Genomic DNA, 15386 nt, shown 5'->3' with positions numbered 1-15386 from the left:
CAAATAATTATTAAAAAATTGTTGACAATTAACAGGTAAAATCGATAGTTATCAAATGAGCAACCTAACTGCTAGTAAACAAATTTATCATTAAATACGTTATCACTACCGCGTGCAAGAAATGAGACAAAATCGCATTTCTCAAGCATGCATTAACAAAAACGTATCTAGATTTATAATTTGTTAGGGGGAAAGAGATGGGGGAAGGGTTCTCATCTAGGTCTTCAGCACTTTTTTTAATCAACAGTGGCTATTGATATGTTTAAAACAGTAGCAATAATGATAATGCAAACTTTATGGGGTGGTAATTAAAGAAAAAATAAATTTCAAAAATATATTAATCACAAGCAAAAAGAAACCACCAAGTTTCAATTCATTACAAAACTTAAAAAAAAATATATTGAATGGCAGATAGAATTACTTTTATAGCCACTGTACCCACTCTTATATATATCTGAAGGCTAATGAATATACATACTGTATTAATTTCATTATGTTAATTTATTTATTATGAATTATAACCAATGCGCAGAAATAAATGCAATACCTAATTTGCGACCTAAAAGAGCATAAAATTTAACAGCATAATTATTTGGAATGATCCATAGTTAACTTTAATGTTTTATGATGACTGGGAAGGTATTACATAGGAGGACAGTGTTAAAACTTAAAATATTGCATTATACATTAATATTAAAGAATTAAATTAAGAAACTTGTCCACAATCAGCGATGACAATTTTCTTTGATGGCTTGCCAGACTGGGAGCCCAAAGCTTCCACTTGTTTCACCACTTCCATTCCTTCCACAACATTTCCAAAGACGACATGTCGGCCATCCAACCATGAGGTCTTGACAGTGGTGATGAAAAACTGGGAGCCATTCGTGTTGGGGCCTGCATTCGCCATAGACAGGACTCCAGGTCCAGTGTGCTTCAGGACGAAGTTTTCATCGGCGAACTTCTCACCGTAGATGGACTTGCCACCAGTGCCATTGTGGTTTGTAAAGTCACCTCCTTGCAACATAAAGTTGGGGATAACACGGTGGAAGGTGGAGCCCTTGTAACCAAAACCTTTTTCACCAGTACAGAGGGCCCTGAAATTTTCACATGTCTTCGGAGTAACATCTGTTCTTAACTGTAACAAAAAAATAAATATTGTTGTAGTTATTGTCTATTATATAAATTGGTAGTACCTAAATCTTTTCTGAGAATTCCTTTAGAAAAAATAAACATAAAATGCTCATTATTAATAAATATTAATTATTATGGCCCCCATTGCCTATAGCACTACTAATGCCACATAGAAGCATTCAGAGTCCATAAAATATATCTTCAATGTTGAAGGTGGTTCTAAGGTAGACAATAAAATGACAATTATACATTGTCATTTTAATAATAGCAATATTCAAAATTTAATTTAGACACAAGATATACTTGTGACTCATTTTTCTACAATACTAATTCTAACGCCTTATAAAGGTAACTATTATTAATGTTATCTAAATCTTTAACTAACAATAAAAGGAGTGGCTGGTCAATGTATTTTCAAATATTAATATAAGCTTAAAATATGTAATGCACATAGTGGTAAAATTCCATTCATTACTACAGCCTCTAATGAATTGACCTTCAATTGCAAAGGTAATCTCGGTCATCCGAGAATTAATTATGACGGTCCAGTAACGCCTATATATATCTACCGACGAGACGAATTCATGTTTAAACAACTTAAAAGAAATTTATATCATCAAAAGTAAGTGTAATCGAACATAGTAATAACAAATAAGGAAAACGTGACAGAGAAAATGTAAGGACGCGCTTCTAGAAAAAGCGTGGTCCACTAACATCACGCCGGCCGGATCCGCCGGTTAGAATGACAGTTTCTAAAATGAGACAAAACTGTTGACCTACCTCGACCACAATTCTTCCCAAGGCTAAACCATCAGCAACCACATCGAAGTAAACGCGTGGTAAAGACATTTTACTTGGTTTTTGTCCAAAAACTTAATTATCGTTAAGTTACCACAATGACGATGCCGGATGCGTCTCTCGTCAATGCCGGGCGGAAATGAAATGGATCATAGACAATTTACCATTACATCATATCCTATGACTGTTCAGAAATCGTAAACCACTTAAGTACCTAGCTGTTAATTTATTTATCAAACCAATTTATTAATCAATTTATTATTCTCTAATTATAAATTAAGCGAAACACTAAATATGAAAATATTATTGTTAATTTAGCATATAATAAGGAATTTTAATCACGAAATGCATATAACAGTTTTAATAATTGATATGTTATATGGAAATAAAATATTAAAACAAAATATTAATAATTATTTATTGCAATTTGACTCTTTTTAAATGATTTATGTACTATGATTTATGATTTATTATCACTAAAAGTCAATGAAAACCTTACAAACAACGCACAAACTTTAAATTAATGTAGGTCTTGAAATTTTTATGTTGTCTATGGTGATACAGTTACGTACAACCTATTTTAGCCATTTTACATTGATCAAGTGTTAATCAAAATAATCCACTAGTGAGCATGGACAAAAACAAACCAAAAATTGAAACTTAATCACAGAATAATTTTCATCATTTTTCACTTTAAAAGATATCCCATTTATTTGTCTTAATTTTGATTATTAAAGGGGAAGCTGAAATTATTTATTAACTGACACATATTTTTTTTAACATAATATCCTATTTTTTGGTATTATAATATAAACTAATTATTTTAAAATTTCTGATCCAATACAATTTGAATTGAGAACTATTTTAATCGTGTAATATAAATATAAATTATGAACAATAATTTATATATGTTTTTAATAAAAATATCTATATTACTAAAATCATAGAGAAAAACATAGTAACTAATATATGACTATTACTAAATTGGATACCGATTGAATTGAAAGTTAATCTCATGATTGTGTACTTCTGTTTACGACCCTCCACCGTCGTCGATGAATTTAAGAGAAAGATATTTCCTGCACTTAGCCCACACAATACCATTCCTTCACTGTCTTTATGAATTTGTATTAAGGATGCGTGAATTTACTAATACGACTCGATTATTCGATTAAGTATTTCATTTAAACTATTCAAATGAATCCGAAAATTATTTGATTACTAATATTATCCATTCACTGTAATCTTCTACTAATAGCTAAAATAATTATTTATTTCTTTGTATAAGTCGGTACGAACGTAGCCGAATCAAGCCAATCATTAAAATGACGAGACAATTTTTTAATGGTTGTTAATAGTGTAATCAATTTAATATATTTGGTAAAAATAACAAGTTTTGAAATTTATCATTTTAAGCAGTAAATAAACAGGTAAATAAATAAATTACTATTTCTATTTTGCATAAATACAGGATTAATCAGTAACTGAACAAATTTTTGCCATTTCTTTTTTTTAATTGTCTTTTCACTACCAACTAATATTAAGGTAGAAGATAGTGGAAAAGAATTTTTTTTTATTGTCATTCGGTTAAATGGAAATAATTATTAGTAAAATTATTCCAATACCAATATTACTAATTTAATAGTCGAATTGTAAAATTAGTAATTACTAATTTTTCGAATAACAAAATCATTCTGATTCGCGCAACGCTAGATTTTTATATTTCTTCATGTAGCTACATTAATTAAAATGAACTTGGAAAACTGTAATGGTTCTCAGATCAGCTTGAATCTGATTTAGCCATTAAAGAAACAATGGTATCCTCATTCCTCTACTTTCGAAGCGATCACTTTCCTCATTCTTCTTTTTCCAATTTCCATTAACATCAAGTCGAAAGAGTCTGTTATGCGAATCTGAATTATAATTCGATCTTATAATTCGACTACTAGGACAGTAAGAAACTAATTTCCGTATTCGAATGATTTTACTATTTCTTTTTATTATTTTTTTTTTAATTAGAACAAAGTCCAAAGGCCTTTTATCTCTGGAGCAATGTATTCAATGCTTTACTACCAAGTTTTACATATCTATCTGATCATCCGTTGTTTACAATATCTATCATTTATTCAAAAGTTATCTCAACTACATATCTTTATTTCGTCTTCATCTTATTGGAATAAAAAACCTCCATGTTTAATACAAAGTTATGAAAAATATAAATCCATAGAAAAACATCGTCCTTTTTCCCATTTATAAATGCTATCTTTAGTTTTATCTCCTAATATTAAATATGATTTTGGGTTAAAAAAATGATAAATTATAATAAATTTAAATTGAGAACACTCAATCATTAACAACACATTAACAGTAACGAATAGAATATATACTTTTAATGAAATTACATAAGGCAATAGTTTTCACTACTCTAATAATATCCGTTTAAATCAAAACCAGTTTATCCCATTATTTGTGACATAAGACAAAGTCTTTATCTTTGCATGTTGAGAGGTCATTCCGTTTCTTTTGTCTGGTTCCAGGACACAGTGGTATTAGCGGCACATTTATTGCAAGAGAGGCTGTAACTTGTGGTGATATGTATCCGTATCATAATTATGTAGTGACCTAGTTGTCTCCCAAAAATATATTTAAGTCCTGGAAGGAATATTAAAAAACAAGTACAATAAAAGGAAGATTTTATCGCCTTATACAACCTATTCCTTTCAAACCATGGTTTTGTAAATTAAAGCTTGGAAAGACCACAACAACTATTATAACTCGTTTGCGTCTAGGTCACGTATGCACACCTAATTTATACAAGCTTGGTATTGTACAAAGTTCGTAGTTTAATTGCGGTGCTGAAGTTGCGGACTTGAATCATATATTCTTCTCATGTTCGCCACGTCCTTTTTAATCATCTCCGATCCATCCGTGTTCCATTCCCAACTTCTATTCTTACTCTACTTTCTTCCAATGATTCTATTATCTATAAAATACTATCTTCATATATATATGATAACAATATTAAGATTTAGTTATATTACATGAATATATTTATAGTTGCATCAATTGCTTTTCCTATATATTTATAAGTATATTCTCATATGTACAAGTATATCCTTCATATCCTATAAATATCCTAGACCTAATCCTTATCCTTTCTAAATTCGTTTGTGTTAGGTATTTTTATTACTATTATCGTTTCCCCGTTTTGTTCTTGGCAAAATACAATTAAACAAAAAAAAAAAAAAAAAAAAAAAAAAAAAAACTGTCATACACTGACAGATGAAAAATTGATATTTTATTCCACTTATTTGATCCATAGTCAAAGAAATGTTATGTCGATTTACAAAAAAATTAAATGATACGACTAGTATTTATTTTTTAAATTATTATTGATAGCTAATTTATTATTTTATATTTATTGATATTAATTAGAGTAAATTATTTTTTATGCATATTATACTTTTTCTATTGGTAAGTAATATTACAAATAACCTTTATCATATATTTTTTATTGAAGCTTATTAATAAAGTAACATAATTTACAGCTGTTTTGAAATATAAAATTTATATTATTTCACCATGAGTTTGGAATCTATAAGATACAAGCGAGGAAATCTAGAAATTCTAGACCAACTGTTGCTTCCATTACAAACTCGCTATGTTAAAGTGCAAGGCGTAGAAGATGGATGGAAAGTTATCAATAAAATGCAGGTATCTATTAAAATTAAATATTTTAATTGAAACATTGTATTTACAATTTTATTACGGAAAAAATAGTTCCTTTACCATTCTACTAAACATGAAACTTTATTATAATAAACAAATACAAAGTTTAGCAGTTAAAAAAATGGGATATATTCTGTCAAAGCCATGAAGCTCATAAACTCCATTGCTAACAATCCCTTCCCCCTTATTTAAATATGTTAGGAATGCCATATTTCATATGTTTAAATAAAATGTGGGAATAAAGTAAAATTCAATATCGAATTTATTTACATCTAATTTAATCTCTGCACATACATATCATTGTTGAAGCTGTAAAAAAATTATGCAATAAAAAACTTAGTTGTTCTACTGCTCTTAATTTCATTAGCTATAAATTGAGAAAAATTTGTAATTGTTATACAATGTGTATGAAAAAGATTTTAAAGTAACAATGATTTTTTGTATAAAATGAAAATAGAAATGTAAGCCCATTGACACTATTAGTATATGCTGGTTGGACACTAGTGCAGGATAATAAATGAGGATGAAGTTGACTGAGTCAGATCAGTTGGCCCATCATAACAAATTGCTCAAGAAATTTTTAATAGAAAAGAGAATTTTGAACTGACATTCTCGCTTCCCTCCCCCTGGGAGAAAGAGATTGTTTTTAATAGGGTCAGATAAGCCAAATTGTTAGAATTACTCTATTAGGTCAACCTCCATGTGGTTCCCCGTAGAAACTATTGCAATTAATTGAATTTATCAGGTGGAAACAACTGACATGCTTTCATCCTCATTTATCATCACTCACTTGTACCCCACCGGCATTTAACGGTAGCGCTGGTAGGATAATTATTTCATTATTACCAATTAAAAATAAAATCCCCTACCCATGATTAAATAATAATAATAATTAACAGATCTTAAAATACATTTAATATTAATAATGTTTATTTAACATTTAAGGTGAGAGGTGCTCCTGCAATAGCAATTGTAGGTTGCTTATCACTTGCCATTGAGTTAGAGAGGGATAATTGTTCTGATAAGAAGATCATGAGGCAAGAGGTTAGTTACTATCAATATTACTTCATAATTTAGCAATAAGTAATAACAATTTTAATTATCTACATACTTTACTTCTTAAACTTGAAAAATAATCACAAAAAACATTTAACATTCAAATAAAATGTAATCTTTAGGAATCTAAATCTATATACTTTTCTTTATGCAATTGGTGTATGGAAATAATGGAAATGGACGTATCTTGAAAAATCCAGAGAATTTTCATTAATCTGAACAACTTTCCCTAAGTGTCATACAATTTACTAACCACATGGACACATACAGTCATATCTCAAACATTGTTTTTTAGGGAAAATTGTTATTGACTTTCAAGACTACTAATAGTTGAGTTTGAATTGATAAATGGTATGGTTGCCATTACAAGTATTACTTTAAAATTGTTTGAAGACATAACTTCATTATAATTAATACATTTTATTTAATCCCATAATACTTATTACACATGAACAATATGATAAAGACCAGATAAGTAGCATGACTTGCTCATGTGAGCACATCATGCTTCTACTATGTGGATTTTAGAGCAAATAGTGTTTCATTTGTTTAGGTATTTTGATTTATATTTAATATTATTACATAACACATATTTGTATCTGCCATCGCTAGACAGAAACAGTATTATAAATGGCACAGAATATTTATATATATATATATATATATATATATCTTAGATAGGTATTTCACACATAATTAGTAAATATGTTTTAATAAATCAGTGTAAAACAGTGATTTAAATCTTTACAATATTTATATTAGAATTAAGTAAATGCTATCAATAGATAAATAATCAAACTTTCTTCAGAGTTGACAAAAGTATGGCATTATGTTAATTTTTCTACATGGATGTAGCTGTGGGCGTAGTTCCTTTATATCTATACCTACTACGAACAAATATACAGACAGATAAATATTCAACAAATTATGTCTTTTTATTGAGACCCCTCATATCAATGTTTTTTTTTTTTATTTCCTATGTACAGATATTGCCTAGTTAGAATTTTATTATATTAATAAAATAACTCAGTTTTCTTGAATGCGTGATCGCCGTAAATAATCATAAGATCTCATTAAAGTTGGCATATTCCCTAATTACAGATTGAAGGTAAGCTCAATTACCTAGTGTCGGCGCGGCCAACTGCTGTCAATATAAAATTGGCAGCAGAGGAGCTGATAAATTTAGCAAATGTTCTAAGCGCCGATGAAAATGTTTCACCTAACGAATTCAAAGAAAGGTATGTACAGTCTAAACATTATGTCTACTTGAAAATTATTTTTACTAGGTATTACCTACTAATTAATCTGAGCCAAACTTGAGTTCATGGTCGGCGTTGACTATCAATATGTACATAATTTAAATTACACTTTAAACATAGTTTTCGAGTAATCATTTAATAATTAAGATTTTATAATTTCATTTATTTAAATTATGTTCAGCAATGAACTGTGAATGATTGAAATGGTGATGAATTCTAATAAAAAAATCTCTCTATGTAGTGAAATAGAGAAAAAAATGTTTATAAAATTTTTGGTCAATAAGCTAACATTTACTTTTTATTCTGGAAAAATATCTCATTGGGAGAACTAAAAAAACTCACTTGAATGTAACTGACTGGAATGTATCATATTTTATTTTTGTATTTTACTTTTTAATTTATCCTTTTTCACAAGAAGATAAATAAAACAAACAATATCTCTGAACTTGTGATTTCTATCTATCTTTCTATTTTAATAACCGAACTATACCAATAATTAACAGAAGTTCAACACATTCATACATGCATGAATGAATTCCAACTCTAAAACTAACCTATTAAGAATGATTATCTATTAACAGATTCATTAACAGCATAGAAAGCATGCTGGCCAAAGACATAGATGATAATAAAGCTATAGGCAGTTACGGTTGTGAAGCAATATTGAAGAATTTGGAGGGCGATGGTCAAGTTAGGATATTAACACATTGTAACACTGGCTCCCTCGCCACTGCTGGGTATGGTACTGCGCTAGGGGTTATCAGATCCTTACATGCGTCTAAAAAGCTAGGTAAGCATTATAACATCTGAAAACAGTAGACTAGGACTGTAGTTTTAAATATTTAGGTAGGTCTACACTTTTTCAATTGTTAAAATTTTCTACTAACAATTGACCAAAATTTTCACACAATTCCCTTTATATCACAAGTCTTAATGTCATGCATATTATTTATTTAAAAACAAAAATACGTTTTTATGAGCAAGGCTGAATTAAACATTACATAGTATAGACGACTGCCTAGCCCCTCGATTAGTGCCCCGACAAAAAGTTTTTTTTTTTTATCGAAATAGTTTCTTGTTTATTTATTTGATGCATATAATAGAGGTTTACAAATTTAAACTTAAAACTTTTGTAAACTGTTTTTTTTTTAATGAAAATTGCATTTGAAAATTTGTATCTTAGAATCCATCAATGCAAATAATAATGCCTTTTTTAAATTTTATGGTCATATGTGTCTATAGGCTACGGTTATTGCTTTCCATCAGGTGGACCGTCAGCTTGTTTGCCATCCTAAGTAACATAAAAAAATGATCCATTATATTTTGTAGCATATTTATTATATAGAATAATATTATTTTTCAGTAAATCATATTTTTTTTTTTTTGTCAAAAAAATATAAAAAAAAATTTATATTTAAGCGATAAAAAATATTGTCTAGAGGCCACAAAATTTCATGACAATCGGTTAATCCGGCCAAACACCGTGACACGTTTATATATTAGTTTTTTTCATTTTTTGTTATAATATATGTTAATAATTGTAATGATTAATCCTTTTTAGAACATGTTTACTGCACCGAAACTCGACCATACAATCAGGGAGCGAGACTCACAGCATATGAACTTGTACACGAGAAGATTCCAGCCACATTAATTGTAGATAGCATGGTGTCTGCTCTTATGCACCTGAGAAAGATCAGCGCCGTAGTCGTTGGTGCAGACAGGGTACGTTATATTTTTATTTGTCTATGTGGCATTAGTTGGAAAGGATATACTTGTTTAAATCCCAATGACCGTGTTCATAATGTAGCACATTTTCCAACGTTCATATATTATTATGATAGATATTTCAGCTATTATCTATCCAGTGCTGGACATAGGCCTCCCCTAAAGACTGCCATAGGGAACGATCCTAAGCCACCTGCATCCACTGACTCCTTGTTATGTATTTGAGATTATCACTCCATCTAGTGGGAAGGGGGATTGTCCTACACTGTGTTTGTGGGGTCACCACTCAAGAAAATTTCTTCACCATCGGTTGTTGGTTTTTCGACCTACGTGGTCAGCCCATTGCCATTTCAGCTTGCTTATCCTTATTATGATAATATTTCATACTAATTAATAAATGTTTTCTAAATATTACCCATTCATATTTCGACTGTTGATTTGTTTCGTTGTATTTATTTTATTTTATGTTGGGAAATGTGTTTACATGTGTTTTTTTTTTGTGGAACCTATTAGAGTATCAGTGCTACTAATAGTGTGCTGATATAGAGACCCTTTGGTCATTTTTTCTATAATTATGAGTATGTATGTCTCATACGAAATTGTTGCTAAAATACTTATTGTATGATCATATGCAAATCAAATTACAGGTTGCAGCCAATGGCGATACAGCAAACAAAATTGGAACGTATCAAATAGCCATAGTGGCCAAATACCATGGAGTGCCTTTCTACGTAGCAGCACCTCTCACGTCTATTGACATGTCGCTTACCTCCGGCGATAAGATTAAGATTGAAGAGCGGCCTGATAGGGAGATGACGCACATTGGTGAACATAGAATTGCCGCACCAGGTTTGTGGTCACTTTATTTATTAAGTAGAGACATCTGTCAACTTTATTGCACAACTAGCTGTATCCCGTACCTTCATCTGCGTAAATCAGTACATAATCTATCCTATGTGTTAAGTTAGAATGTAATCTACCTACCACCTGTATACAAAATTTCATGATTTAACCATTCAGTAGTTATTGCATGAAAGAGTAACATCCATCCATCCATTGTTACAAATTTTCACATTTATTTCATTAATAGCATAGTAAAGTATTATAACTTTTTTTTTATTTTTTTTATACAACTTAGAATAACAAACAAGCTGACAGGTGGGCACCTGATGTAAAGTGGTAACCGTCGCCTATAGACATGAGCAGTACCATGGACATAACAGAGTATACTGTTTCGCCCATGATACCCCTCATGCTTTGCCATTCCTGAGGACTCAGGTGTTATTCCTCTGTACCCAGTAAATTCACGCCATATCCCACCCTTCAAACTGAATCACTTTACCAAATGTAAAAACTAAATACTCACAATGCTGTGAGACACTTAATTACTCAATAATTCGGAAACTTACCCTTTAAAAACTTTTATTTCAGGAATAAGCTGCTGGAACCCATCATTTGATGTAACTCCAGCCAGTTTGATTACAGGTATAATCACGGAAAAGGGAGTGTTTCCACCTGAAAAGTTGAGTGAATATATTCTAACGTAATGTACCTGATAAAGGAGTCTTAATCAATATACCTATCACCAATGATACTGTGTATTATAAAATACAATAGAACATTTAGATATTGCTATAAATGTATACGTTAAAGACCGACGGAGTGGTGATGAGGCTAATTCATTATAATTTAGATAATGTGGCTAAAGTCATTCAATTAGCAATTCAATTTTCACTTTTCATAGCTGAAATTGAGGTAACAAACTACAACTCTAAATGACGCATAATGGTACTTGAAGCCGTTCATATAAAGACACCGAGCTTTAGCGGGAATTATAAAGAAATAGATAAAAGAACAAATGTGTATTTACTAGTCTTCGTCGCCACTTCGTTTGTGTACTTTGATCCTTAAGACCTGTGCAGATGAAGGATATTTCGCCTGCAGAGTGCAAAATATTGCTTTGTGTTAATTATATTATGACGGATAAAATGTACGCCAAGCATCCATCGCCTGCGCAAGTTACTAATATATCTTTGTACGCCTGTTATTAACATCTGTCACTTATTATTTAACTTTATCTATCACAATAATTAGGAGCATTAATATAAACCAATTTGAATGGAATAACGCAACACATTCATCATATTGTCTTCCATTAACGATTTAAATATGTTTAATTATAATGCTAAAATTGTAATAATATTTTGCTTAATATACTAAGTTCATATAAGCACCATTTCATTTAGTGTCTCATAATTTCGACTTTGTCTGATGTTCAAATTTGAAACTGAAAATCTTCCCATATATATATATATATATAAATGTCAACTACAGACTAAACTGTGCACTGTAACAGAAATCGTTTCAAACATCATCCTAAGAAGGGCATCGTAAGGTGATATTTACATGTTATTTTTAAGGAAGTCGTTCAATAATATATTTACTGTACAAGGTTATATTGTATCTACATTTTATCGAGTACATTATTGAAATGATTATCCTAAATAATTAGGCATCTTGAAGTAAGAACATAATACTTTTTAAAAGGCCGGTAGCATAGCTGCAATGCCTCTGGTGTTGCGGATGCTTATGAGCGACGGTAGTTACTATTAGGTGAGCCCGGGCTCGTTTGCCCTCCTGTGTTATTGAAAAAAGGTGTTCTATACAGGGTACAACAAATAGAAACCCAGACTGAAACCTTACTGAAATTTTGCTACAATCTGAATAACAAATACATGGTGTTTTTTTTTTTCTATTAGCATTATATATTAATGTCATACAGTAGAAACTCGTTTTCGAGATGACTCGTCGCTAAGTATTCAATCGAAATCGAAAAATAAAAATATGAAAAAGGTGATTTCTCAATTTCATTATTATACAGTAACTATATTTTTTATATAAAACCATTAATGTTTGTAATATGTAAAACATATAATTATAGTTTTATAATTTCAGCAATCGTGTATAATTATGAATTTGTATACTACTACTATAAATGTTTTATAGTATCTAAAATATACCGATTTTGGAATCATCCTCTAGTCAGTGAGTATCTGCTATAGCAGACAATAAAGTGGATTGAACATAATTATCATTGTTTTTAATTTTTAAAGGTTCAAACAAATTCATCAGAGTTTATAATAATTATGTACAAAGCTTTATTAATAATTTTATAACAAGTATAAGAATAAAGAAACTGGGCATAAATTATATACTTTTTACTCTATATGTAAAATGTACTAATCTTCCTTTCAAGACTCCGCAGGGTTGTCGCAAATTTATTCGCATTTAACAATTTTACAGTGCTCTAAGTATATCTACGCGTGAGCGCGATGCATGCTCTCACTGTCAAGTCCTGACTGATTTGGCTTAAGACAGATCCGTTAACGTGCCAACCTTGTCATTATAAAATTGTTATAAATATAATAATACTATAAGTACTTGTTTTTATACAACAACGAAGTTCCATTATTTCATATTTATATAATAAATAACAAAGTAAGAAATCTTTGTTAGATTGTGTACCTGTTAATTATATGAATTATGGAATACTGATATATTTATTAACTCAAAATTGTCATATAAGTGAGAGCATATTAACAAGTTTCAGCTTAAATAATGCGCTGTATAAGAATATAGGTATTATTTATAATGTTCCTATTTCTACAGTAAATCTGTAATTTAATATGTTAGTGCCTAAACAGTAACATGTTCCACAATTTGTTACCTAATAAAATAAAACAAAGTTATTTCTATTTTATTTCTACTGTACCCATTCACTAAGTTATGTGATATCCTATAATAGCAGACAGTTGCAATAATGGAAAATTGCATGGTATTTACGTTTAATCTTCATTTTTAACATATCACCTACCTAAAAGCGATTAGCGAACAAACGATCGTGTTGCATCTATAGAGCTATTCATAAACTAAACATAGGTAATGAATTAGTTGTTTGTTACCACTACATTATGGCATTAATTGACCCAAAAAAATACATTTAACCATTATTTCAGGGTTGTTTCACCAGGGTCGATCATGATGGACCGATTGAGCACCCGTCTTATACGTTACTTATACTGTTTATAAATTTAACCAATACGTTACATTAAGTTTATGATTTAACCTATATAGCAATTAGGAAACATTTTATAACATGATGTAATAGGCCTAATTTTTAATCGACCCTAATATTTAATAATAATTAACATTGATTAACTCTGATAAAAACTATTAAAAGACCCAAATTTTGGTTAGGTCGTATTATAAGAATAAAGCTACGTATGAAAAAGATAAATATAAGAAATTAGTTGCAGTTATTAAGTAATAATATAATTCCTCAGTAGACACTATTATATTTTTTTTTTTTTTTTTTTTTTTTTTGTGGCGTTCACCCCGATATTAGGGTATTTTGCCAAGAACAAAACGGGGAAACGATAATAGTAATAAAAATACCTAACACAAACGAATTTAGAAAGGATAAGGATTAGGTCTAGGATATTTATAGGATATGAAAGATATACTTGTACATATGAGAATATACTTATAAATATATAGGAAAAGCAATTGATGCAACTATAAATGTATTCATGTAATATAACTAAATCTTAATATTGTTATCATATATATATGAAGATAGTATTTTATAGATAATAGGATCATTGGAAGAAAGTAGAGTAAGAATAGAAGTTGGGAATGGAACACGGATGGATCGGAGATGATTAAAAAGGGAGGTGTGGTCAAATTTAGAACATGAGAAGAATATATGATTCAAGTCCGCCACTTCAGCACCGCAATTACACGACGAACTTTGTACAATACCAAGCTTGTATAAATGAGAAGGTGTGCATACGTGACCTAGACGCATACGAGTTATAATAGTTGTTGCGGTCTTTCCAAGCTTTAATTTACAGAACCATGGTTTGAAAGGAATATCGGGTTGTATAAGGCGATAAAATCTTCCTTTTATTGTACTTGTTTTTTCCCAATATTCCTTCCAGGCATACCTTAAATATATTTTTGGGAGACAAGCTAGGTCACTACAGTAATTATGATACGGATACATATCACCACAAGTTACAGCCTCTCTTGCAATAAGGTCAGCTTTGTCATTGCCGCTAATACCACTGTGTCCTGGTAACCAGGCAAAAGAAACGGAATAACCTCTCAACATGCAAAGATAAAGACTTTGTCTTATGTCACAAATAATGGGATAAACTGGTTTTGATTTAAACGGATATTTGGCTAGAGCTTGCAAAGAGCTCATAGAGTCAGTGAAAACTATTGCCTTATGTAATTTCATTAAAAGTATATATTCTACAGCTTTTAAAATACCATAACATTCCCCGGTAAAAACTGAAGACTCCGGTGGAAGTTTAATTTTTTGAACGATATTAAATTGTGAATGAAACACACCCACACCTACACAACCGCTATTGTCTGGTTTTGATGCATCAGTAAAGATGTAGTGCCATTCATTCCATTCAATGTCAGTTATAAACATAAATTTGGCATACAATTCTGAATCATTTTTTAATAACCCAAAATCATATTTAATATTAGGAGATAAAACTAAAGATTGATATGAGCATTTATAAATGGGAAAACAGGACGATGTAAAAGTGGGAGATTCTATGGATTTATATTTTTCATAACTTTGTATTAAACATGGAGGTTTTTATGTTT

At 30.1% G+C, this 15386-nt stretch overlaps 2 protein-coding genes across 2 annotated transcripts; one reads left to right on the top strand and one right to left on the bottom strand.

Annotated features, from left to right (window-relative positions):
- Window positions 1-320: 320 nt before the first annotated feature.
- LOC113515411 (peptidyl-prolyl cis-trans isomerase) lies at window positions 321-2081 on the bottom strand. Its single transcript, XM_026899601.3, has 2 exons — window positions 1912-2081; window positions 321-1135 (listed from the first exon to the last, which is right to left on the bottom strand). Exons 1-2 carry the CDS (start codon window positions 1978-1980, stop codon window positions 707-709), a joined length of 498 nt encoding a protein of 165 aa, XP_026755402.1. The 5' UTR covers window positions 1981-2081; the 3' UTR covers window positions 321-706.
- A 3161-nt stretch (window positions 2082-5242) lies between these two features.
- On the top strand, window positions 5243-13450 carry LOC113515430 (methylthioribose-1-phosphate isomerase). Its single transcript, XM_026899630.3, has 8 exons — window positions 5243-5403; window positions 5478-5643; window positions 6604-6702; window positions 7816-7952; window positions 8555-8763; window positions 9535-9698; window positions 10349-10550; window positions 11133-13450. Exons 2-8 carry the CDS (start codon window positions 5512-5514, stop codon window positions 11246-11248), a joined length of 1059 nt encoding a protein of 352 aa, XP_026755431.2. The 5' UTR covers window positions 5243-5403; window positions 5478-5511; the 3' UTR covers window positions 11249-13450.
- Window positions 13451-15386: the final 1936 nt, after the last annotated feature.

The sequence above is a fragment of the Galleria mellonella genome, unplaced genomic scaffold (genome assembly GCF_026898425.1).
Source record: "Galleria mellonella isolate WM207_F2 unplaced genomic scaffold, CSIRO_AGI_GalMel_v1 utg173, whole genome shotgun sequence".
In the NCBI taxonomy this organism is placed as follows: Eukaryota; Metazoa; Arthropoda; class Insecta; order Lepidoptera; family Pyralidae; genus Galleria; species Galleria mellonella.
The sequence above is the reverse complement of the archived record's forward strand: the minus strand, read 5'-3'. Positions and strand labels throughout refer to the sequence as shown.

Bases quoted from the DNA above. Each gene is read 5' to 3' on its own strand.
- LOC113515411 (XM_026899601.3), bottom strand. From the start codon at position 1,980: ATGTCTTTACCACGCGTTTACTTCGATGTGGTTGCTGATGGTTTAGCC. The intron at 1,136-1,911 runs GTAGGTCAACAG...TTTTTGTTACAG, and splicing joins TGGGAAGAATTGTGGTCGAG to TTAAGAACAGATGTTACTCC.
- LOC113515430 (XM_026899630.3), top strand. From the start codon at position 5,512: ATGAGTTTGGAATCTATAAGATACAAGCGAGGAAATCTAGAAATTCTA. The intron at 5,644-6,603 runs GTATCTATTAAA...TTAACATTTAAG, and splicing joins AAGTTATCAATAAAATGCAG to GTGAGAGGTGCTCCTGCAAT. The intron at 6,703-7,815 runs GTTAGTTACTAT...CCCTAATTACAG, and splicing joins AGAAGATCATGAGGCAAGAG to ATTGAAGGTAAGCTCAATTA.